The following is a 24,569-nucleotide window of genomic DNA, read 5'->3' as shown; positions in this document are numbered from 1 at the left end:
CTGTTCTCATTATGGCTTCCCTGCTGCTGTAAGAAACATGTCAAACACTCTTGCTTTAGGAGCTTTATAGGTATTCCCTTTACCCATATTAAAGTATTTATAGATGATATGATATGCCTGAAAACTGCTTCCCCAAAATCTAGTGGGGGGTGGATGGAAAGCATGTTATAAGTGAAAAAAGATTTGTCATATGTTGATTAACTACTGAAGCTGGAAAACAGGTTCATAGGGATTCATTATACTGTTAAACAATGAAAATTTAAAAAAGGCTCAACATAAAATCTGCTGGTAAAAACTATGTAAAAAAAAAAAAGTAAAGAAAGGATACATATCAAACTACAACAGTGGTTTGGATTGGGCTGGGTCATGGATAAATTTTTTCTGAATAAAATTCCCCTAAAATCTTCTACAATAAAGACGTGATGCTCAAAAAAATTGTTAGAAGGCAAAACAGCCTAATGATTAGGAGTAGAGCCCTTGGGTAAATGGCAAATTCCAGATGTGGACAGGATAAGTTATAACCCTATAACCTCTTGTCATAAAAAGGAAGTGCTCAAAAATTTGATGGGCACATGCCCAAAGTTTATAGAAGACAACCTGAAGGGACTTCCACTGGTCAAATGTGGAACAATTTGAACATCAAAATGACTACTAGAAAGAATGAACTACAACACATTAAATTTAAAAAATGAATCCAGAGCACCTGGCTGGCTCAGTTGGAGAAACATGCAAATCTTGATCTTGCAGTTGTGAATTCGAGCCCCACACTGAATGGAGAGATGACTTCAAAATAAAAAATCTTTAAAAAAAATGAATCCATGAGTTCATTCCACATTAAAAAAATACTAATAAGGGATAAGGAAAAGTTCCTCTTTACAGAAGAATGTCAGCTAATCAATGTAGAAGAATGGCAGAAAAAAAAATCGTTTACTGCTATAATAATAATTAATTTAAGCAAGAATCACCAGTTGATATTAAAACCATGGGTGAATGCCTGCTTGAGAATAGAATATTCATACAGTCTCAAGGCACTACCCCATAGATGACATACTTACCACAAAAAGGGGAAAGGGTACCTTTATAGAAGAAAATCTGGTAAACACCACCTTAAAGAGAAGATCAAATTTAACAATGCCAATAGTACAAACTGATGATCATTTGCCCCTTGATGTGATGTTATGGATTGAATGTTTGTGTCCCCCCATAATTCATAGGTTGAAATCCTAACCCTCAATGTGATAGTATTAGAAGGTGAGGCCCTTGGGTGGTGATTAGCTCATGAGAGTTGAGCCTTCATGAATGGGATTAGTGCCATCATAAAGGGCTGAAGAAACCAGAGCTCTCTCCTTTTATCACATGAGACACAGCAAAAAGTCAGCAATCTACAACCCAGAAGAAGGCTCTCTCCAGAACACAACAATGCTAGCACCCTGACCTCAGACTTCCAGCCTCCAGAACTGTGAGAAATGAATTTGTTTTTTATAAGCCACCCGGTCTGTGGTACTTTGTTAGAGCAGCCCAAAATGACCAAGACATGATGCATTTATAAGACTACAATATTCCCTGTTATATTCTTGTCAAAAATGTTCAACCTGAATATAATCATAGAAAAACATCAGACAAATCCAAACTGAGGAATACTCCCAGAGGAAAAACCAGAAAAGAGAAGATCCCGTTTTTTGTAAATAAACCCAGATAAAAGAACCAAATTAAGATTTGACCTTCCTCCCCAAACAAGAATGTGCAGTTAATTCCAAACCAGTTAACTAATAAAACAAACAATACTTTAATAAGACAGACTCTAGAATATCCACAATATTAACATTCACAATGTCCAAGATAAAATTCAAGAAACATACAAGGAGAATGAGGCAAATGTGACGTTTTCAGCTTACAGGGGTACAACAATTTGAATGATCACAGATTTCTTGTCAGAAACTATGGAGGCCAGAAGAAGGTGGAATAAAGGATTTAAAGTGCTGGAGGGGGTGCCTGGGTGGCTCAGTTGGTTAAGCGACTGCCTTCGGCTCAGGTCGTGATCCCAGGGTCCTGGGATCTAGTCCCGCACTGGGCTCCCTGCTCTGCTCTCTGTCTCTCTCAAATAAGTAAATAAATCCTTTAAAAGAATAAAAATACAGGGCGCCTGGGTGGCTCAGTTAGGCATCTGCCTTCGGCTCAGGGCATGATCCCAGGGTCCTGAGATCGAGCCTTGCATCAGGCTCCCTGCTCAGTGAGGAGCCTGCTTCTCCCTCTCCCTCTGCCGCTCCCCCTGCTCTCTTACTGTCTTTCAAATAAGTAAATAAAATCTTTTAAAAAAAAATACAGATATATTAAAAGCAACTGGGAAAAAGATACAGGCAAACAGTAGACATAAAAGAGGTGAAATGGCTAAAACTGTTTAGTTGTTCTATCAGATAAAATATACTTCAAGAAAAGTATTAACAGAGATAAAGTAGGAAACTAAGGAATATACTTACAAGTTGACTGCAAAATTTATATAGAAATGCAAAAGACTATAATATCCAGCAATCTTAAAAAAGAACAAGGGGAATTTTTGCTACCTGACTTCAAGACTTACTATGAAGCTACTGTAATCAAGTTATTTGTATCATTGGCATAAAGATAAACAGATCAGTGAACTATAACAGAGAACAAGACCTCACTTATATAGTCATCTAATTTTTCTAAAAAGGCAACAAAGTAATCCACTAAGAAAAGGACGTTTTTTCCACAAATGGTGCTGGAACAACTGATATTCATACAGAAGAAATAAACCTCACCCCTTACTTCACACTTTCCACAAAAATTAATTCAGAATGCAACATAAACCTAAACAGAAAACAATAAGCATAAAAGAAAAAAATTGACAAATTAAACTTAAAACTTCTGCTCATCAAGACACCATTAGGAAAACAGGCAAGTCACAGACTAGAAGAAATTGTCTTTATGACATATATGTGACAAATGACTAGTATTCAGGACATATAGAGAATTCCTGTCTCAATAATAAAAAGTCAAACAAACCAAGGGCGCCTGGGTGGCTCAGCTGGTTAAGCATCCAACTCTTAATATTGGCTTAGTTATGATCTCAGGGTCATGGAGCCCTGCATCCAGCTCTGCTGCTCAGTGGGGAGTCGGCTTTAGATTCTCTCTCCCTCTCCCTCTGCACCTCCCTACCTCAAATAAATAAGTAAACCTTAAAAAAAAAAAAGTTCAAACAATCCAATTTACTAGCTTAGTGATTTTGACAAAGTTACTTACTTCTTTCTCCTTGGAAATGACAGAATTTAATTTTAAGGTTGCTGCAAAGATCAGATGAGACAAGGGTTAAGTATAAATACAGAAGTGCACAGTGCTTAACACAAAGCAACAGTAATAGGAATCACTGTTATAAAGACTAGGAATATGTTATAGAACTGTGAACTTGAACTTTTTTTTTTCTAAACGAGAGAATCCTGTTTTCAAATAAAATCTCATTTGAAACCCAATATATAAAGATTCATAAAAGCAGAGTTCTGGATGAGGTAGGTGATAAAGATAGACTCTTTACCAATACTAGTCCTGGCTGCCAAGCCCTTTCCACACCTCCACAGAACCCTAGTGATCTACAGAACACATTCTGAAAAACCAATGCTGTAGAACAGGGATAGGCAAATTATGGCAAATAAATGTATTTGTATTTATAGAATAGGCAAATAAACAAATTATTTTAGAAATAAACTTTTACTGGAACAAAGCCATCTAGTTCATTTACATATTGTCTCCGGCCACTTTTGTGCTGTAAGAGCAGAGTTGTGTACCTGTGACAGAGATCTGAGTAGTTGTGACACAGACCATATGGCCTACAAAGCCTAAAATATTTATTATCTGTCCCTTTAAGAAAAGTTTGTCAACTTTGGCTTTAAAAGAGTACATTTTCAGAGGGCCTACATGCACAGCACTGTTAAGATGCTGTGGTGGGAATAAAAACGACTATGACACAGTTACTGTTAATAACAATACTAAGCTTATGAGTATAAATCATGAGTGTTTAAGTCTTAAAAAGGAACATCTTGCAGGTGTGACTCTCCTGGAAATTAAAGCCCCGCATCGGGCTCCCTGCTCAGTGGGGAGCCTGCTTCTCCCTCTCCCACTCCCCCTGCTTGTGTTCCCTCTCTCACTCTCTCTCTGTCAAATAAATAAATAAAATCTTTAAAAAAAAAAAAAAGAGCCTGAGATATTAGTATCAAAAACTCTCTACAATGTATAAACCTTGCTGGAATCTGATTTCAAACAATCAGAAGACTCAAGGAGATTTGAACCCACCAAATATTTGATGACATTAATTTTTTAGGTGTAACAGAATGATGGTTAGATAGGCTTTTCTTTTAAAGAGATCGTGGGGTGCCTGGGTGGCTCAGTCGGTTGAGCATCCAACTCTCAGTTTCAGCTCAGGTCATAATCTCATGGGTCATGAGATCCAGCCCTGTGTTGGGCTCCACACTCAGCAGGGAGTCTGCTTGAAGATTCTCTCCCTCTACCTTCTAGTGCTCTCTCTCTCAAATAAATCTTTTTTTTTTTTAAAAGATTTTATTTATTTACTTGACAGAGAGAGAGAGAGAGAGCAGGAGAACACAAGCAGTGGAAGCAGCAGAGGGAGAGGGAGCAGCAGGCTTCCCGCAGAGCAGGGAGCCTGATGCCGGGCTTGATCCCAGGATCCTGGGATCACAACCCAAGCTGAAGTCAGTCGCTTAACCAACTGAGCCACCCAGGTGCCCTTAAAAAATAAAATAAAAAAATAAACAGATCTTATCTTTCAAGGATACTTAGTAATATAATGAAGGATATCTGGGAGCTGATTTGAAATAATCTGAGGAGAGGAATATAGACAAAACAGCAATGACCATGAGTTGATGAATGGGTGGTACACTGGGGTTCAAAGTACTACTATCCTCTCAATTTTTAGTTGAATTTTAGGTTTGTATTTAAAACACATACACATAATCCTTTTTGCAAGACAATAGTCAAAATTAGACTGGCCATTGTCTTTTGAAGAAACTGGTATGAAGGCAGCACTAGATATAAAGAACCCAGAAAAAAACCCAAGAGGTTTCTCTCTAAAGAATCGTTAATGGCAGTTATATCCAGTGCTCACATACTGTCATCAGAGCCTAAATTAAGGTAATACCAAATGTGTTTCATATAGAGAAAAAAACTCTGAACTTCTCTGAATTTTACAAGTGGCTGCTTTATCAAGGTTCTTAGAGAAGTGAAATGAATGACAAGAAGCATAATAGAAACATATAAGCTCTTTAAAATGTTAATTATACAAAAGAAAATATATCCAAACCAATCATCCAACTTAAAAACTACACTATTCTCAAAACTGATTATCTAACTGCGTACTTCTTCTTGATCCCAACCTTTGTCTCCACCTACCTCCACCAAGAACCCTTTATTCTCAAAATTATCTTATCATTAGTTTGTTCTTATAGAAACACAGTTTTAATATAAATTCTTAAAACAATATATTGACTATCATATTTAAATTTAATATTTTGAATCTTGTTTTTTTTTTTTTTTAATCTGAACATTCCTGGATAATTCTTTGAAGTACAAGCTTTTTAATTAAGGCTGATTGTGTAAAATAATAATAATAATAATAAAGCTGATTGTGTAGCCCAGCTCCTGCCACTTTCTAGGTATGCAATATTGCAGAAATTATTTTCCTGTCAAGCCTCAGTTTCCTCTTCTATAAAAGTGGAATAATACTGTTTCAGAGATTGTTATGAGAATTAAAGCAAAATATACAAAAAACACAGTTCCTGGTATATAGCAGGTACTCATAAATGGTAGCTCTTATTGGTTGATATTAGGTATGCTTTGTAAAGACCTGGCAAATTAAATCCTTTTACTTAATGGAAAAATAGTATCTTGCTATCAAGTGTTTCTTTTATATTATACCCTTAGACTCCTTAAGTAACAAGTCAGTCTGTGAATGGACAATTTCCACAGCCACCACCAGAAGTAATTCTGATAGTTCATCTGATCCTTTCACTTTGCACACACACTTTTCAGAGGTGACTTATGTCATATCAACTCTGTTCACTAGGAAATAGTCTGAATCCACCAAACTGTTTTTCCCAGGTAACTGAAAAGCTGACAAGGTCAATTCTGATGAGATCAGATTTCATGTCTGCATTCAGGGATGAAGGATTCTAGTACTCTGCCTTCCTAAAACTGACTGAGGCTTCCATGGTCTCCTCAAACTTTCCCAACTGTGTTTATTCCCATCTCCATACATGGGAAGGCAGATAGAACCTGTAGCAATGAAGAATGCTAGTCCTAGAATCAGGTCAACCTGGGCTTGGGCCCTGGTTCTACTGCTTATTAACTATCCGATGCTGGACAAGTACTAAACCTCTCTGATGCCAGTTTCCTTGTGAGAAAAATGAAGGTAACAGTAACACTTATCTTCTAATGCTTCTAATAAACTAAAGTCCTGCCTGTGGCCCTAAGATAGTTCTAATGGAGATGACTGATCTAATATTAATTCCTTGAACTTTCTTCTTTCTTAAAATGCTCTAGATGCCTGAATTAAAAAGTGTGACTAGATCATAAAGTGAGAAAACTCTGAAGTGGTTTTTAGCTGGTAATATTCCTTCAACACATAATGCTTTGGGTACTAACTCAGGTGCTAATAAGAGCTATTTTATTTTTCAAGGAAAGAATGAACACATCTGGCAGAAGAAAACTGCTAAAAGAATCCTGAGGTCTGGCTCTTTAGCAGCAAGGCACAATGAGTAGGGGTAACTGAAGAAAAGACAAAGTCAATGTTAAGAGGAATAAGATGAGAAGAGTGAAGGCACTGAGGACTCAAGCAGACACAGACTGCAGTCAGACTGCCATTTCATATGCCAAATCATACAACTTTACTACTGTATCACAGTGGAGCAGATATGAGAAAATGTTTCACAGAAAGGTTGAACAAAAGTTGTCAGAAGACAACCAAGATGCAAGAGGAGGGGAGGGAAGAGGCACACTGCTGCTACATTATTAATACAAGAGGAGAAGGGTTATGTGCAATGCAACTTAACAAGTCTTGGGGTGAAAGTACTGGTCATCCAGTAGCTATGTCAATAGGCATTCAAATGAGATGGTGACCATTCCAGAAAATGCCAAACAGTTCTGGAGTCAAGTTATCAAAGAGGAATCTCCTAAATAGTATAAAACTTTGGGCATCTGGTTCCTGCTGATTCCTGTACCAAGCCACGACCTTCTCCTACCTCTTAGCTTCCTCCTATCGTCGTCATCAATAGCAATAAATTCTTTCTCCTTTCTCCTTGATGCCCACCCCCCCTTAATTCTGCATGGATTCCAAAACTCTTTTCCCCATATCAGTGCCACTTCTATTCACACCAATTAGATCTTTCTATAGAATCAGCACTCCTCTTCAAGAAATAAAAGCTTTGACAGTATTCACACCAGGAGGTTGCTTTCTCAGGCTGCATAAATCTGGAACTTGGTGAAAACTGATAGATGGGTAGAAAAAACCTGGAAAGCACCCTGGAAGCAAAAGGCTTCACTTATAAAACTTATATAAATGGATAAGAAAAATACTAGGAACCCAAAAGATACTTGGGCAAAGTTGAGAGAACAATTCTTCAAAGAAGAAAGACAAATTGGCTTTTTAAAAAAAGAAAAAATTTCAATTTATTACTAATCAAAGAAATATAAACTACAGTGAAATGCTATTATTTATCTATCAAATATGCCAAGATCTGTAAAAAAGAAAAAAAAATATTCCTCAGTATTTGGAATTGTGTTGTGAAAAGAACAATCTCATATGCTAGTGGTGAGAATTTAAATAACTGAAATCTTTCTAGAAAGCAATCTTAAAACTTTATAGATATAATCCAGTAATTCCACTTTTAGTAATCCTAGTTTAGTAAAACAGAAATTCAGACAATTTATATATTACAAGGCTTACGCCACTGGCTTGCTTGCTTTCTTTATTAAAAGATTTTATTTTTTAAGTAATCTCTACACCCAACATGGGGCTTCATCTCATAACCCCAAGATAAAGAGTCACATGCTCCAATAACTGATCCAGCCAGGCACCCCAAGAAGGCTCATGCTATTTTAGATGATTATCTTTAACAGGAAAAAAAAAAAAAAAAAAAAGGATAAAAAACCCATGCCTGATATTAGGGGAACACTTAAGTAAGAATCTGCTCTTTTTCTTGCCAACCAGAAGTAATCCCTTCCACCTTTATAAGTGGTTAGTGCCTCTATTTTAGTACTTCAGCTGATTTGTATCATACTTATGCCCAAGTCTGTTTGCTACACTGGACTGTAAATTCCCTGAGTATAAATCCGAGGTCCCAGTCACCTCTCTCATACCCCTTTACCACATCTTGAGCACCCCTAGGACCTAGCGCAACACTTCACTAAATCATTTAGAACACAAAAATTTCTATTAAGTTGAATCACTGTACAAAACAAATTAATCGACTTCAAAGTATAATTTCATACATACGTAAACAAATATATAAAATACATAAAGAAAAGACATAAACAAATACTAAATTTAAAACAGACCTAATTCCACCACAATTTGCATTAAGGTCAATTCCACAAGATTATAGGAATATTAGATTCCTAATACAGGAGTATTAGAAGGCAACAGTCAAAATCTACAGCCTTGCCCCTCTGACCCCTCCTTCCTGCCTAGAACACAGATGTGAGGTCTAGAGATAAAAAAGCCACCTTGAAACCATGAGTCAAGAAGCTACAAGTCAAGGATTGTAGAGCCAAAAGAGAAAAGCCTAAGTTCTCATTACATCACTGAGCTACTGCCTCACTTTAGATACCTTGTTATGTGAGAAAAAGAAACCTTACATATTAAACCCATCGTTAAGGGTGTTTTCTGTTACTGTGATTTATAGAATTTTATGACAGATATCAATAGGGTTTTCTCTTACTTGTACTGACTTATAAACAATGCATATCCATCTATTTGGTTACAGCAACTACACCACAGATGGACACTTAAAACCTAATCAAAAGTCTTTCTCTAGGGGCGCCTGGGTGGCTCAGTCGTTAAGCATCCACCTTCGGCTCAGGTCATGATCCCGGGGTCCTGGGATCAAGCCCCGCATCGGGCTCCCTGCTCTGCAGGCGGCCTGCTTCACCCTCTCCCACTCCCCCAGCTTGTGTTCCCTCTCTCGCCATGTCTCTGTCAAATAAATAAATAAAACCTTTAAAAAAAAAAAGTCTTTCTCTAGAATGACTTATGGTTTCAGGAGAAAGAACTCCTTTCCATTAAAGGCTAACAGTCTACAGTTGTGGGCAGACATCTTGTTTCCCCTCGAAAAGACCTACCTATTGAATACAGACAAGTAGAGTCAAGAGATGGAGTGACATCATCTGAGCCCCTAGATCCAGCTGTCTGAAACCTACACCAGACTTCCCAATTACCATGCAAATTAACTTGTTTTTTGCTTAAGGTTACTTGAATTATATTTCTAACACTTAACATCCCAAAGAGTCCTATACACTACAGTGACGTAAACACACAAAAAATTCTTTTACAGTTGAAAAAATACCCCATATTAAGCAACATATTTCAAGTTAATCTGTCATTCTACAATTGCCTATTTCCTTTCATACTGCCCATACTACAACCACACTGAATCACTTGTTCTTTCTTGTATATTGTTCATATTTTTCTATTTATGTGATTTTGCCTACTGTTCTTTTACATTAATGCCCTTCCACCTTAATCTCTAATCACATTTCCTCTGAAACACCACAGACTGTACGTCCATTAGTAATTCTAACCTTGTGTTACAGTTATTCATGTGCATGCTTTTTCTGCCCAACTGCACTATAATCTCAGTATGTTTGGATTTGTGTATCTCCCCACAGGCCTCTGTCTCCAAAATCCATGTTATTTTTACTAAATCCATGCTATTTCCCAATTGTTAACACATCAGTAGTTAGGTGTCAAGAGCAATATAGTTAATCTAATCCTCCTTAGGTACCACAAAAGCCATATTAACACAAGTGAGAAGACTAAGTGGGGCACAAACTACAGTCAGGTAGATAAACTCAGGTATATAAAACAGAAAAAGTTAAATTTTGTCTAATTAAAAAAATTTTTTTCTTTTTTTTTAAAGATTTTATTTATTTATTTGACAGTGAGAGAGAAAGCGAGAGCAGGAACACAAGCAGGGAGAGTGGGAGAGGGAGAGGGAGAGGGAAAAGCAGGCTTCCCGCTGAGCAGGGAAGCCCGATGCAGGGCTTGATCCCAGGACCCCAGGATCATGACCTGAGCCGAAGGCAGAAGCCTAACGACTGAGCCACCCAGGTGCCCCTAAAAAAATTTTTTCATTAGAGATATTCAGGTCTTAAGATTTTTGCTGAGTCACCCAAGTCAAGCCTATTCTAGGCCTCAGTCCTTCTCTATTAGCTGTCAGGCAAGTCTGTATAGCAAGGACTCTCACCTCCATCCACCTACTTACCCACTATTATTTTTCCAGGAGATATCCATGAAGAGAAATCCATTCTTGACAGTATCCTGACTCTAAGCCACACCCCTGTATCTAGGCCCAAAGTGTACACAGTTAATGCCTTCAGCTTCCCTAACTCTCCTACAATCTATTTCTCACTAGCTTATTATTCTTACCACCTTACCATTTCCTTGCCTTTCATCTTCCCCTTAGCTCTACCTGACTGATGGCTTATCCTTTATGTATTGGCATACAAACACAGACTTCAGAAAGACTACACAGGCAGGAATAATATTCAATAATAACAGCAGCTACCATTTACTGAACATTTATTGCGTGCTAGACACAGTGCTAGGTACTTTATAAAGTGTCTCTGATTCTTTTTTTTACAATTTTATTTATTTGAGAGGGAAAGTGAGTGAGAGAAAGAGTATGGGGTGGGGGAGAGCAGAGAGAGGGAGAAAAAGACTCCCCGCTGAACAGGGAGCCCAATACAGGGCTCAATCCTGGAACTCCTGGATCATGACCTGAGCTGAAGGCAGACACTTAACCAACTGAGCCACCCAAGTGCCCCTAAAGTGTCTCTGATTCTCATGATAATCCTAATAATGTCGAACTAATTTTACAAACAAGGCATCTGATCCTCAAAAAGGTAAGGTCATTTGTTAAATATTATCCAGCTGACAAGTATTACAGCTGAAATTTAAATTCAGATCTGTCTAGTTCCAAAGCCTGTGTTTCTCCCGCTCAATCATACTACCAAAAATAAAATGTTGGCTGTTCTCCCAGCTTCCACTGTTGTCCCCCACCCCAACAATCTATAATAGCGCAGAGTGATCCTTTACTCAAATATTAATTCATTCTTTGCTCAAATCCCTCCACTGGTTCCCCCTTTGCTCAGAGTAAAAGCTAAGATCCTTACTATGGCCTAAGAACCCTGTGTGATCTGTCCACTTATCCCCTCCCCAATTACCTCTCTAATCTCATTGTTTATCTTTCCCTCACTTACTTCAGCCACACAGGCTTCTCTGTCATTCCTCATACACATCAAGCCTGTTCACAACCAAAGGTCTTTGCACTTACTGTTCCCTCTGCCTGTAACACACTCTTCTCTCCACCTTGAAATCCCTCACTTCCTTTAGGTCTCTGCTCAGATGTCACCTTCTCAATGAGACCTTCCCTGACCACCTATTCTAAATTGCTACCTCCTGACCTCAGTACTCCCTAACCTCCTCTTCCTCTGCTTTCTTTTCTTCTCTAAAATACTTATCACTGCTTAACATATTGTAAGTTTATTTATTTATTGTCAGTATCCCACTGCTAGAATATAAACTCCATGAGAACAGGAACTTTGTATATTCTGTTCACTGTATTTGGTATATAGCAGTTATTTAGTAAATATTTACTGAATGAGTAAATGGAGAGCTTCATTCTTCCTAAGTGTTTAAATAAAAATGGTCTCAAACACATTTTCCAGAAAGCAAATACAAAGGCAACCTGCCTTTGTCCTAGTCTAGATTAATTTAGCGAATCTTCTCCCCTCAAACAATGCAACCCCCTCTAATTTTCCATACTTGTGGATAGCCATGTCACTGAGCAACAAACTGAGCAGACTGAGCCAACTTACCCAGAGTGTAGTATTATAATCAAATAAAACTTACAGCAAAGTTAATCAGACACATATTTAATGATATGCATAATTGTTATTGTGCTGCATGGTAACTAGGCATAAATGGTAGACACTTCATGTAAATGACTCTAATTACTATTTCTTTTACACAGCCAAACCAAGCATGTCTAGGATTAGATTTGGGGGAAAACAGGAAAGAGGGGAGAGCTGGATACTTAACTCTGGGAGGTAAGTCCTCTCTCTTATTCCATCCCCTTAGGCATTGGGCTAACAGTCTCTCAGTCTGGGTTATGCATTTTCAAGAATAACTCTTTCCCTTCCATAGCAGGAGAGGCTCCCTTTTACCAAAAACTAGGCTGAGGGCTTGTCTGATTCCAGTCATAAAATGTGAGAGGAACCAGAACAATCACTACTATCTCTGGCAAAGAAGACAGGGACAGGCAAGCTGGTGAAAAAAACAAAGATAGCAAACTTATTTTTGGTATGATATGGAAAGAACATGGCACACTAGTAGGTGCTTTACATAATTCCTCTAACTACTTCCCTACCCCACCTATAGCTCCAAACTCTGTTCCTAGGACACAGGAATAAAGCAGAGTGGGACAATTCCAGGGGGACTCCCTGCTCCAAATTCTCTTATAGGGTCATAGAGAGTAATTCAGGTTAGCAAGTTAACACTACTAGAAAAATTAAGTGGAAGCTGTTGTTTAGTAGTTGTTTCCCTTGCTTCCTATCTTGTCTAACCTACAGGAGGATACAGGGCATCCTACTTTCCCAATGGTTTATCCAAACCCATCCAGCCTTCCCAGCCCAGGCTAAAGTTCCTACTGAACTTACAGTCAGAATCATTCATTTGGGTACATTATCATTGACTTTGTGTCATATCTTGCTAATTTGTTTTTAAAGATTTTATTTATTTATTTATTTGACAGAGAGAAACACAATGAGAGAGCAGGGGGAGTGGGAGAAGGAGAAGCGGGCTCCCTGTGGGGCTCAATCCCAGGACCCTGGGATCATGACCTGAGCCGAAGGCAGACACCCAACGACTGAGCCACCCAGGCGCCCCTTGTTAATTAATTTCTTAGGTTAATGTTTATCTCCCCAATGAGACTGCAAACTCCTTAATGGCAGAAATTCTGTCTTAAACTTCTTTAGTAACCCACATAAGTTTTAGCACCATTAAGAAAAAAAATGTTCTGTAAGTATCTGGATTAATTAACGTTGAGGAGGAAGGCAATAGGTGATAGAAAGGAATCAAATTTCTCACTCTAGGTAGACAAGCTGGTGTTGAAATTTATAGTATTCTAGATTTGTCTTTATTATACTCCTGAACTAATTTTTAAAGCAAATTTCCCTATGAAAAAAAAAGTGTTGGAGCACCTAGGAGGCTCAGTCAGTTGGGTGTCCAACTCTTGGTTTCGGCTCAGGTGGTGATCTCATGGATCATTGGATCGAGCCCTGAGTTGGGCTCCAAGCTCATTGCAGAGTCTGCTTGAGGATTCTCTTCCTCTGCCCCTCCCCTCCACCTCAGATGAGCGCCTGCTCTCTCTCTAAAATAAATAAATAAATCTTGGGGCGCCTGTGTAGCTCAGTCGTTAAGAGTCTGCCTTCGGCTCAGGTCATGATCTCAGGGTCCTGGGATCGAGCCCCGCATCGGGCTCCCTGCTCCGCAGGAAGCCTGCTTCTCCCTCTCCCACTCCCCCTGCTTGTTCCCTCTCTCACTGTGTCTCTCTGTCAAATAAATAAATAAAATGTTTTTAAAATAAATAAATAAATAAATAAATCTTTACAAAAAAGAATAAGAAAGTGTTACTGTCATTCAGGATATAGCAGACATCTTTGCATGGAGGTCTGAGACATCTGGATCAGAGCTACAAGACATACAGTGCCAAGAATATACAGGCTTCCAAGTCTCAGATGTTCTCTTCAAGAGGTAACCAATAGTTCCAGGGTGATGCAGCACAGAATATAGGACATGAATTGAAATTAGGGATACTTTTTAGCTGCAGTTTTAAGGTAGAACTTTTACACACAAAACCCCACAAGGGACTTACCTTGAATAAAAAATGAGTAATTCTTATAACATTGTATGTCAACTACAATTTTGAAAAAAATGGGCAACTCTAGAACCTATTTCCTCAAGTTCCATAGGAGTCTCAATATTTGAATATGTAAGATGAAACACAAGGTCCATAGCATCGCACTGATTTTTGGCCTAAATATACCACAGTGTAAGTTGAAACATTAAAAGATAAAGATTTTTCCCTTCCCTTTCTCCTGACTATGTGCAACAAAATAGCATACCTGCCAAAGTAATAAAGAACATGAAAAGTACTGGAGAATTAAGTAGATAGCAGAAAGAAAAACCAACCAACCCAACAACTTTAAGGAAGAGTGGTCTGTTTTTCCTACACTGCACTGTACAGGATTACAAAACTACCATGCAAAGAAAAGAGTTTGATAAATTCTGGTAAGTTTTACCTGTGTCTTGCCCTATCAGCCCATTGCAGTACATGGCATGTAGCTCAATCTTTGTGAGTGGGAAGCCTTGGTCACATAGTGGGCAGGACACCTGGGTACTGGATGAGACTGTAGAAATAGGTATTTCCTTCTCAGCATTTCCCCTGTTACCAACCTGAAGAAAATAATAAATGGCAACTGTAATACCTTTACAATATAAAATATCTTTTCCCTCAAACAACTGCAAGAGATTCCATCCCATATTTCATTTACTTTCTTTTTTTTTAAACATATACTTTTTTTTTAAGATTTTATTTTATTTATTTGAGAGAGAGAGTGAGAGAGAGAGCACAAGAGGTGAGGGAGAAGCAGACTCCCTGATGAGCAGGGAGCCCGATGCAGGACTCGATACCGGGACTCCAGGATCATGACCTGAGCCGAAGGCAGTCGCTTAATCAACTGAGCCACCCAGGCGCCCTCATTTACTTTCCAAAAGAGGCAGTACTGAGGTGCCTGGGTGGCTCAGTAGGTTAAGCCTCTGACTCTTGATTTTGGCTCAGGTCATGATTTCAGGGTTGTGACACTGAACCCCAAATCAGGCTCTGCGCTGGGCATGAAGCCTGCTTAAGATTCTCCCTCTCCCTCTGCCCTGCCCTGCCCAGCCCAGCCAGCTCTAATCCACCCCCACCACATGTTCTCTCTCTCAAAAAAAAGAAAAAAGAGATAGAGAGGGGGGGAGAGAGGATACCAATCAGTTTGCTAAATTCAGATCTGAAAATTGGGAGATACGCTAATATAGTTAACAGTTATTCAGAACCTGCATACTATATGCTCAACACTCTGCATGTAATACTCATTTAATCCTCATAGTAAACTTACAAATTATTAACATAACCTTTCTTACACACGAAGAAAGCATTGTCCAAAACAGTAAAGCAACTTGCCCAAAGTTACATAACAAATAAGAGGCAGAGCTGAAATTCAAATCAAGGACTATTTAGCTCCAAAACCTGAGGGCATTCCTCTCTATCAAGCTCTTAGGTCAGTATGCTGTGTCTGCTGTGTTTCAAACAATTTACATATCAACAGCATCTCAAAGAAACTTTTTCAATCTCATAAAAGAACTGTGAGTATTCCCAGTGACTTCAGACATAAGGAGTTAGGAAACAAGAGTTCTAAGCAAAAGCACAACTAAAATTTAAGACCTAGACCTCAGCTTAGACCAGTAAAACATACCACCTCTTCTGTTTTATCTGTGACTTTTAGATTAAAAGAGGGAACAAAACAGAACTAAGACCCAAATATTTAAGCAGGCTCAAATAAAAGTCCTTAAGACAATTCTGCAGAAGCCATTCTTACACCTTCTCTCTCCTATTCCTTTCAGTGTTTTATAATCACCGTTTTTCCTGCAGTTGCCAGTGTCTGAGAAGCAGTTTTATTTTACCTTTACAGGTCAGAGCCAAGAACTCTGCAGTGATTAATTCAACAGTATGCGTGAGCACTGCAGCACTACTGCCTAACACTTGCTTCAAAGGACAGCATGTCCTAACCAATCAATGTGAAACTGTCCCGCATAGCCACTGCTTCCATTTAAGAGCAAAGGACACCTGGGCTGTTATTATGCCTTACTACAGGGAAAAAATAAACCCTCTTCTGGTACAAAATCAAAACAAGACCAAAACTGCAATGGGTAGATAATTTGAGCTCTGGAGTTTTTGGGTTTTTTTTGTTTTTTTGGTTTTTTTTGGTTTAGGCCATCCCTAAAATCTCCTGCTTGTGAATGTGATCCAACAGAGGGAAACAGGCCATCTAAATACCAAGTCGAACAGTTTCTACAACTGCCAGAAAATGTCATTTTCAAGCCACCTGTGGCCTTTTACTTATAAGGGGGGAAAAAAAGAAAGATGAAATAGGAACTAACAGTGATTCAGTTCATTTTCTATACCAGGCTTGGCCAAGCATTTTCCATAACCATCACTCACAACCACCCAACTGGCAGAGGGATCACTAGGTCTAGTATTACAGAAGAGGAAACTGATGTTTGTTTAAAAGGCAAAGTAACCTGCTGATCACAGAGTTAGTAACTGGACAATCTAGACTTGAACCCAAGATTCTGTGGCATCAAAACTTCAGTATTTCCATTCTACCAAATTGCGGCAAAAGCAAAAAAGGCATCCTCTCTACTTTGTTGCTGACCCTGCCAGATATTGGGAGACAATCTGGTTCTATTATTCTTCTCTAGAAGGTGGAGAGGGTCAAGTGTGTCTGGAAGTTCTAGGTGTTACTTATTTCAAGCTTAGTCACTTAGTTTCTCATAAACCCAGGTTCTTCTGTTCATAAATCTTATAAGAAAAAGTTGTCTTGTGCATGCAAAGCCATTTGAACAGAGGGGAGAAAAATCAATATACCCTAAAATTTGCAAGTAGTCTTGAGTTACTGAAAGTTAATGGCAATGGAGCAGTTACTTGGTATTCTAAAGTTCACTGAGCCCAGAAATGTTATATGACATGAATGTCACTGCTGCTCACACCCAGCACTGTACTCCTTTGTATTCATCACCAGCTCTATAAAATGCACAGAATGTACCTTCAACTATTAATGTATTCAAGAGGGAGTAGTCTACTATTGTCTTATTGTGAATACAAGACCACTTCTAATCACATTCATAGACAACCCAGAGGTTTCTGAACATTTTTATATAAAGTAAGATTTTTTTCAGCACCATTTAAAAGTTCTATTTAAATATTAACTACAATAGAGGAACTTCAAGAGGAAAAAATATAAGTGAAGCAGCTTTTATTAGGACCATGCAGTCAGGGATTCAGTCTCTGAAGAGCTGGTTCTACTTCTTTTAAAATACTATACAGTCATTTTTCAAAAGAGGTACTTGGACACTGAATCTTGATCTCTTAAAGGTTGGTCCTTACCTTCTGGCCTCAAAAGAAACCTCACCTCAAGAAATGAACTGGGTAAAAATAAAAGTATGTCCTACAAATCACCAGCCCTCTGTCCCTCCCCAACCCAGTTTATGTGCAGCTTAGAAAGCTCTTTAGATCTTTCCCCTCTTTCCATAGGACTCAACACAGTTTACTTAAAAACCAACTGACTAAACCAACTGTTTGATTCTGAATAACTTCTATTAACTTTTCTGAGAAAAGAGTATCTCCAACCAAGGGATTATCTCAGGCAAGATATTCAGAAAATACTATTTCCAAAGGAACCTGACCACTGCAGGAAATCAAATTAAGGATTACAGTTCTGCCATGCTATTCCAAATAACTCAAATACTGTTGAGCAATTCTCTGTCATTAGTAAGCTAATATCACTGAACAGCCACAATATATTACAAAGCAGTAAAATAAGAACTGGTTCCACACGCATACTTCTGCTTGTGCCAAATCTCTGCTATGCGTTTCATATTCTTTATCTAATTTAATCTTCGAAGCAACTCAGTAAAATAGGTTATTTTTTGTCTCCATTTTACATGTGAAGAACTGACATTCAGAGAAGCATTCCTCTTCTATGCTTCCCTAATGCCCCAGACATCTCTCTATCATTTTATTTGTCAGACCACGTTATAATTATCTATCTGTCTCCTCCCTTACCAGGACCCTTTGAGGGCAGGAACTGTTTTTTTGTTGTTGTTGTTCTTTGTACCTCAAGAGTCTAAAATGAACAATTGGCACATGGTATACAAACTATAATATCTGTCAAATATATGAAATGAACAAAACAATTAATTAATTTGCCCAAGGTCACAAAATTAAGTGATAGGGTTGGGATTCTTCTAATTCCAATGCTCAAGCTCCTTGCACTATAGCATACCACCTTCCAATAAACAAGAAATTTTAGGACAAGACCCTATACACAGATTCCAAGATCAAGAGTCCACACCCATTATGATACTATCTTTGTGCTCATAAAATGTTCAGATTCTACCTTTCCAATAAGTGACTTGTAACTAGTGATTACTCAATGACTTAAAAACTATAGTATCTCTAACATCTTTTAATGGAAACAGAATTCTAAGACTATTTACAGACATCCACAGATACCAGCAAACAGCAACACTGAAAAAGGACATTCAATGTGAGAAAGGCCATATAATTCCATCCCTTTGATGTGTACTGGTACAGACATATACACTATAAATTCTAAATAGGGTTCATGCTCTTTGCCCCAAACAAAGAACAGTCTCCTTTGCAGTCACGGATGGGTAAGAAATCAGCCTTCATTAACAAAAAGATTGTAGGGCCTCTGTAGTTAAGATGACTATGTTAATAACACTCTGTTCCCCATCCCCATTTAGAAGGTTCTGGTCCCTCCCTGGGAAGCCATTTTAACATTATCTAGCAGGATCTGTCCTCAGTCACTGTTGCAGGGAGTGTTACCATCAGGGAATCTTGGTCTGTCAGTTGTGACAGGTCAGGTTACAAGGAACCAAGCAGTGTGCATGATTCATGAAAGCAGAATTTCTACCCAGCTACCTGCAATGCAGAGACTAGGGAAGGAATCTGCCTTCTATTGTAAAAACTGTTTTCGAAAAACCTAGAGTATAAAAAAGAATAAGAGAATGAAACCTTTATTTTTAAATGCTCAGGGTAAGATAACATATACAAATGTAACCAAAATATTTATTTCCATAGAAAAATTTGTTTAATTCTCAGGCTGCTTTTCAGAACAACAAATTTTAAAGATTCTGAATTATTTTTTAAAATTCTTGGTAAACTGTTTTTGTAAGATTCAATATGATAAATATATACGGAAAATCCTTTTTTTTTTTTTAAGATTTATTTATTTATTTATTTGACAGAGAGAGACACAGCGAGAGAAGGAACACAAGCAGGGGGAGTGGGAGAGGCAGAAGCAGACTCCCCATCTAGCAGGGAGCCCGATGCAGGGCTCGATCCCAGGACCCTGGGATCATGACCTGAGCCGAAGGCAGACACTTAACGACTGAGCCACCCAGGCACCCTATACTGAAAATCTTAATCAGAGGTATAAACTTGTATCAACCACCTTTATGGATGATGCCAGATATGTGAAATTAGGAAAGGTAAAAAAGCCAATAAAAATCTGCTTATTTTTTCATGCTGCTATCCTGACTTTGCATTTCTGATACCATGTAGAAATTAGAGCTGAAAGTTACATATAATATAAATATAGTGACTTTTTCCAAGATTGTTCATTTCTGTTATTTATCAGTAATATAACAGAGAATATCCCAGACTTTGGAGATAAATCCATGTTCAAATTCTAGTTCTACCATTATTAGCATTTTGAGTATGAGTGAATGACTTAAACATCCTAAGCTTCTGTTTCCCCATCTGTAATAGAAATAATAAAGCATATTAAGAAATCAAGAAATGGTAACTACTCCTATTTTTAGAAACAATGCTCAACTGAACTTAACTGTAGTGCTGAACTGAACTTAACTGTAAGAATCTGACATAAGCGTCTCCAAAACTGCAAACTCCTGCCATCTAAATCTTTTCAGCCAAGGTCAATGTTGCATCAGAGAGAGGAATATCAGTAGAAAGAAAACACTAAGAAAAATTATAGAGAATATTTACCTCCTTATCTGCCATTATTATTCTTACTTCATCCAGGATCTCTCTGCTACCTGGAGAGACTTCTTTTTCAAGGTCAAACGTTTCAGGAGAACTTAGCTGTGTCTCTGTAATTTAAAAAGTTAAAAAGTTATTAATTTTCATTTTGTATTTTCATAGTTAAAAAAACAAACACTTATTTCCCCTAAAGTTTAGTGTATGATACTGCAGAGGTAATACAGATCTGGTTTGATTCTTCTTAAAGCTTTACTGAGGCATAATTCATATACAACAGAATTCACAATTTTCAGTATATAGTTTGATGAGTTTGGGCAAATGTACATAATTTATACACAGTATCATTTTTTTTAATACCCATATACTATATCATTTATACCACATAACAATCAAGATATAAAACATTTCTGGGACGTCTGGGTGGCTCAGTTAAGCATCCGATTCTTGATTTCAACTCAGGTCATGATCTCAGGGTCCTGAGATGGAGCCCCGTGTCAGGCTGGGTGCTGTGTGTGGAATCTGCTTATGATTCTCTCTCTACATCTCCCTCTGCCCCTCCTCCCAACCACCCTTTAAAAAAAAGATATAAAACATTTTTAAGCACCCCCCCAAAATTCTTATGTACCCCTTTGCAGTGAATTCCCCACTGCCTGGCTCCTTGCAATGACCAATCTATGTTCCTATAGTTTTCCCTTTTCTAGAATGTCACATAAATGAAATCATATAGTGTGCCATCTTTTGTGTCTGATTTCTTTCATTTAGTATAATGTGTTTGAAAAGCAACCATGCTTTCATTCCTTTTTACTGCTGAGTAGTAGTATTCCACTGTATGGACGTATCACAATTTGTTTATCATTCATCAGTTAATCCATCTGGCTTCTTTTCAGCATAGTTCTGGTTTTAAAGTATATTTACTTTGACAGAAAACAAAAACGCTCCAATGTTAGTTCTAAAGTTAAAGGGATGATTAGAGAAGACAAAAAATTGGGAGATGAAATAGAAAATACATCCTAAACAAAGATATGCCTTTCTTTAATATATTCTTTAGGCAGCATCTATTCATTCAACATTAACTCAACAAATATTTATGAACAAGTTCCAGGCACAGCACAGAAAAGCAATATGAAGATGTAGGATGGTGTCCCTCACAGTCTAGCTCAGGAGTCAGCAAACTATAGTTCATGGACCAAAGCCAGCCAGCTTCCTGTTTTCGTAAATGAAGTTTTATTGGAACACAGCCACACCCATTTTCCCCTGTATTCTATGGTTGTTTTTGTGCTAAAATGGCAGCGCTGAGTAATTTCAATGGCAGAGTTGAGTCGTTTAGCCCACAAAATCTAATATATCTACTTAGTCTTTTACAGAAAAAGTCTGCCAACTTCTGGTCTAGACACCTGTCACTTAATATAACGAAAGAACAGGGGCACCTGGGTGGCATAGTCAGTTAAGAGACCCACTGTTGGTTTCAGCTCAGGTTGTGATCTCAGGGTCTTGGGATCAAGTCCCACATGCAGAGTCTGCTTGGGATTCTCCCTCCCTCTCCCCCTGCCCCTCCCACTAGTGCTCACTCTCTCTCTAAAATAAATAAATCTTAAAAGAAAAAAAAAAAGGACAGTAACTCTATGTCAAAGAAGGACAACAAATCTGGAAAAGAAACTTAGAATACAAATCCAGTAAGTTCTTTCTTATCTACACTGTATGCACTGTACATCTGATACTTCTGTGCTTCACAAATACAATGAATGGCCTATGTTGGGCAAATAAAGTACCTATAAGATACTGAGGTATCTTCTCAACATCAAAGAGGGATTAAATACATTTCTAGTGTTAACTATATTTTAATACCTTATAATTTTTTGAAAAATGAATACACACGCTCATACACACAGATTTTACCACCTTGGAGGAAAAAGGCTTACAGTGCATAAACTTCAAAGGCGTCTTTGTCAGGACCCCCTTCTACTTGCTACATGAGATCCTGCCTGATTCATGAATCGTTTAATAAAACCAATAAAAAGAAAAGAAAACCTTGTCAAGTTTCCTTGAGCGATATTACCAAAAAAGACATTTAGTCTCTTAGAAAATAAGAGCTACTCACTGTCTGCACTACTGTAATAATAAAAAGTCTTTAAGCTTTCTGTGAATAGATTAAATAGTCAACTATAAAGAAAAGAGAGCATTAGCTCCTTAGAAATAAACAATGCTAGGAGCATATACAAGGTGGGCATAAGGCTATAATCCTGCTTCTTCAACAAAGTGAGTAACTCTAAAAAGATGTTGTAATTTTGAGTATCAGATCCCCGGAACTTTCAGAAATATAAAACAAAACAAAATAGGTAAGATGGACTACTACACTCAATCTGCATTTCACCCATTTAGAACACATTGAGAACTCAAATTTTCTGGAAAATTTAGATGCATAGCTTCTAAATTATATATTTACAAAGAGATTCAGGAGTCTGGCTTCATGGAGAAGTAGTTATACTTTCTTAGTAAAAGGAACAGTAATGTTATGGAAAACTTTTGCAACCTCATTTAGGAGTGGTTTTTGTCAGCAAACAGTTGGACTTAATTAGCAAGCTAATGACAACAAGTCATGATCATAAAAGTTATCTAACCTCAGTCCTGAAGGGCCTGCTTTTTCCTCTCTCATTAACTAGGGCTATAAAATTATTTACAGTTTCCTCCTGCAAGACCCCTGGGTACATCACATGCCATCATCCTAAACAGACTGAGTGACTTCCTAACAGGATGGCATAGTCAGCAATCCAAGGTGGGGCAGGGGAGGGGACAGAGCTGTAAAGTTTTCTTTTCACAAAGATAGCACAGCATTCCTGAATGCTCCTGCCAAAATCAGAGCACTTGGTAGTGAGGTCTCTTAGTGGGTATCATCAGGCAGTAATTCAAATACATTTTATATGAATTTATATGAAATATGAATTAAATGAATATGAAAGAATTCCACTTTCAATAGAAACATAATTAAACTTAAAAATAAGTAAAGAAAGACCTTTTATGATATGCTGCCGAATGTTTATAAATGTTTATACGTCTTTCCTAGAATAATGTGTAAACTAAGTTTAAATCTCTGTAGGAAAAAAAGTTGAAAGAAACCAAAATAAGAAAACTATGTGTCTCTCTGACCCTGATAGGTTATATGAGACCTAAGGGAAAACTAGGTATGACTTATGGTAATATGTGTACAATACTTACTGCCCAAAGAGTTTAAACATTGATAGGAAGTCCCTCAATCTCATATGAATGAAGTTACTGATATATATAATTGGCCTCACTTTTAAGAAAAGCAAAAAAAGAAAATATAAGCTAAAAACAAATTCCTTAAAAAGTAGTGGTTTATATCACAAAGCAATTCTTCATATTATACAATGATTCAACTCAAGAGTTCCCTCAGATAATTGGTATCTTAGTTCATTTCAAATTATTTTGTGTGGGGGCTCCTGGGTGGCTCAGTCAGTTAAGCGTCTGCCTCTGGCTCAGGTCATGATCTCAGGGTCCTGGGCTCCAGCCCTGCAACAAGCTCCCTGCTCAGGCAGGAGTCTGCTTCTCCCTCTCTCTGCTCCTCCCCCCGCCTCCGCTCATGCACTCTTTCACTCCCTCTCTCTCAAATAAATAAAATCTTTTAAAAAATAAAATTATTTTGTGTGGGGCACCTGCATGGCTCAGTCAGTTAAGTGTCTGATTTCGGCTCAGGTCATGAGATGGAGCTCCACGTCGGGCTCTATACTCAGTGTAGAGTGTGCTTCTCCCTCTCCCTCTGCTTCCTCCCCCCATGCTCACTTGCTCTCTCTCTTTCTCTCTCTCTCTCTCTAAGTAAATAAAATCTTTAAAAAAAATAAAATTATCTTGTGTATCAAGGTGGGAGATGGGCAAAATGGGTGAAGAGGAGTGGGAGATACAGGCTTCCAGTTATGGAATGAATAAGTCACAGGGATAAAAGGTAGAGCAGAGGGAATATAGTCTATAGTACTATAAAAGCATTGGAGGGTGATAAATGGTAACTACACTCGTGGGAAGCATAGCATAACACATGTCAAATCACTGTTATACACCTGAAGCTAATGTAACATTGTGTATCTGCTATACTTCAATTAAAAGTAAACAGGGATGCCTGGGTGGCTCAGTCAGTTAAGCGTCTGCCTTCGGCACAGGTCATGATCCCAGAGTCCTGGGATTGAGTCCCACCTCGGGCTCCTTGCTCAGCAGGGGAGCCTGTTTCTCTCTCTCTCTGCCTGCCACTCCCCGTGCTTGTTCTCTCTCTCTGACAAATAAATAAATAAAATCTTATAAATAAACATACAAACAAACAGGGGCACCTAGGTCGCTCAGTAGGTTAAACATCCGACTCTTGATTTCGGCTCAGGTCATGATCTCAGGGTCGTGGGACTGAGCCCAGAGAGT

At 38.1% G+C, this 24,569-nt stretch overlaps 1 protein-coding gene across 10 annotated transcripts in view; it reads right to left on the bottom strand.

Moving 5' to 3' along the window:
* The window catches only part of UIMC1 (ubiquitin interaction motif containing 1), a 112,212-nt gene that overhangs the window by 17,626 nt on the left and 70,017 nt on the right, over positions 1 to 24,569 (bottom strand). For 9 of the 10 annotated variants that reach the window (XM_027606668.2, XM_027606669.2, XM_027606673.1 and 6 more), the window contains 2 exons: positions 20,157 to 20,260; positions 14,605 to 14,758 (listed from right to left, as the gene is read on the bottom strand). In XM_027606668.2, coding sequence (XP_027462469.1) covers positions 14,605 to 14,758; positions 20,157 to 20,260 — 258 coding nt within the window. Of the gene's footprint in view, positions 1 to 1,008; positions 1,107 to 14,604; positions 14,759 to 20,156; positions 20,261 to 24,569 lie in introns of those variants that run through there. The other variant, XM_027606677.1, reaches the window with a different exon arrangement.

The sequence above is a fragment of the Zalophus californianus genome, chromosome 5, assembly GCF_009762305.2.
Source record: "Zalophus californianus isolate mZalCal1 chromosome 5, mZalCal1.pri.v2, whole genome shotgun sequence".
Taxonomy (NCBI): domain Eukaryota; kingdom Metazoa; phylum Chordata; class Mammalia; order Carnivora; family Otariidae; genus Zalophus; species Zalophus californianus.
Note: the sequence above shows the minus strand (reverse complement) of the source record. Positions and strands in the feature narration are given on the sequence as shown.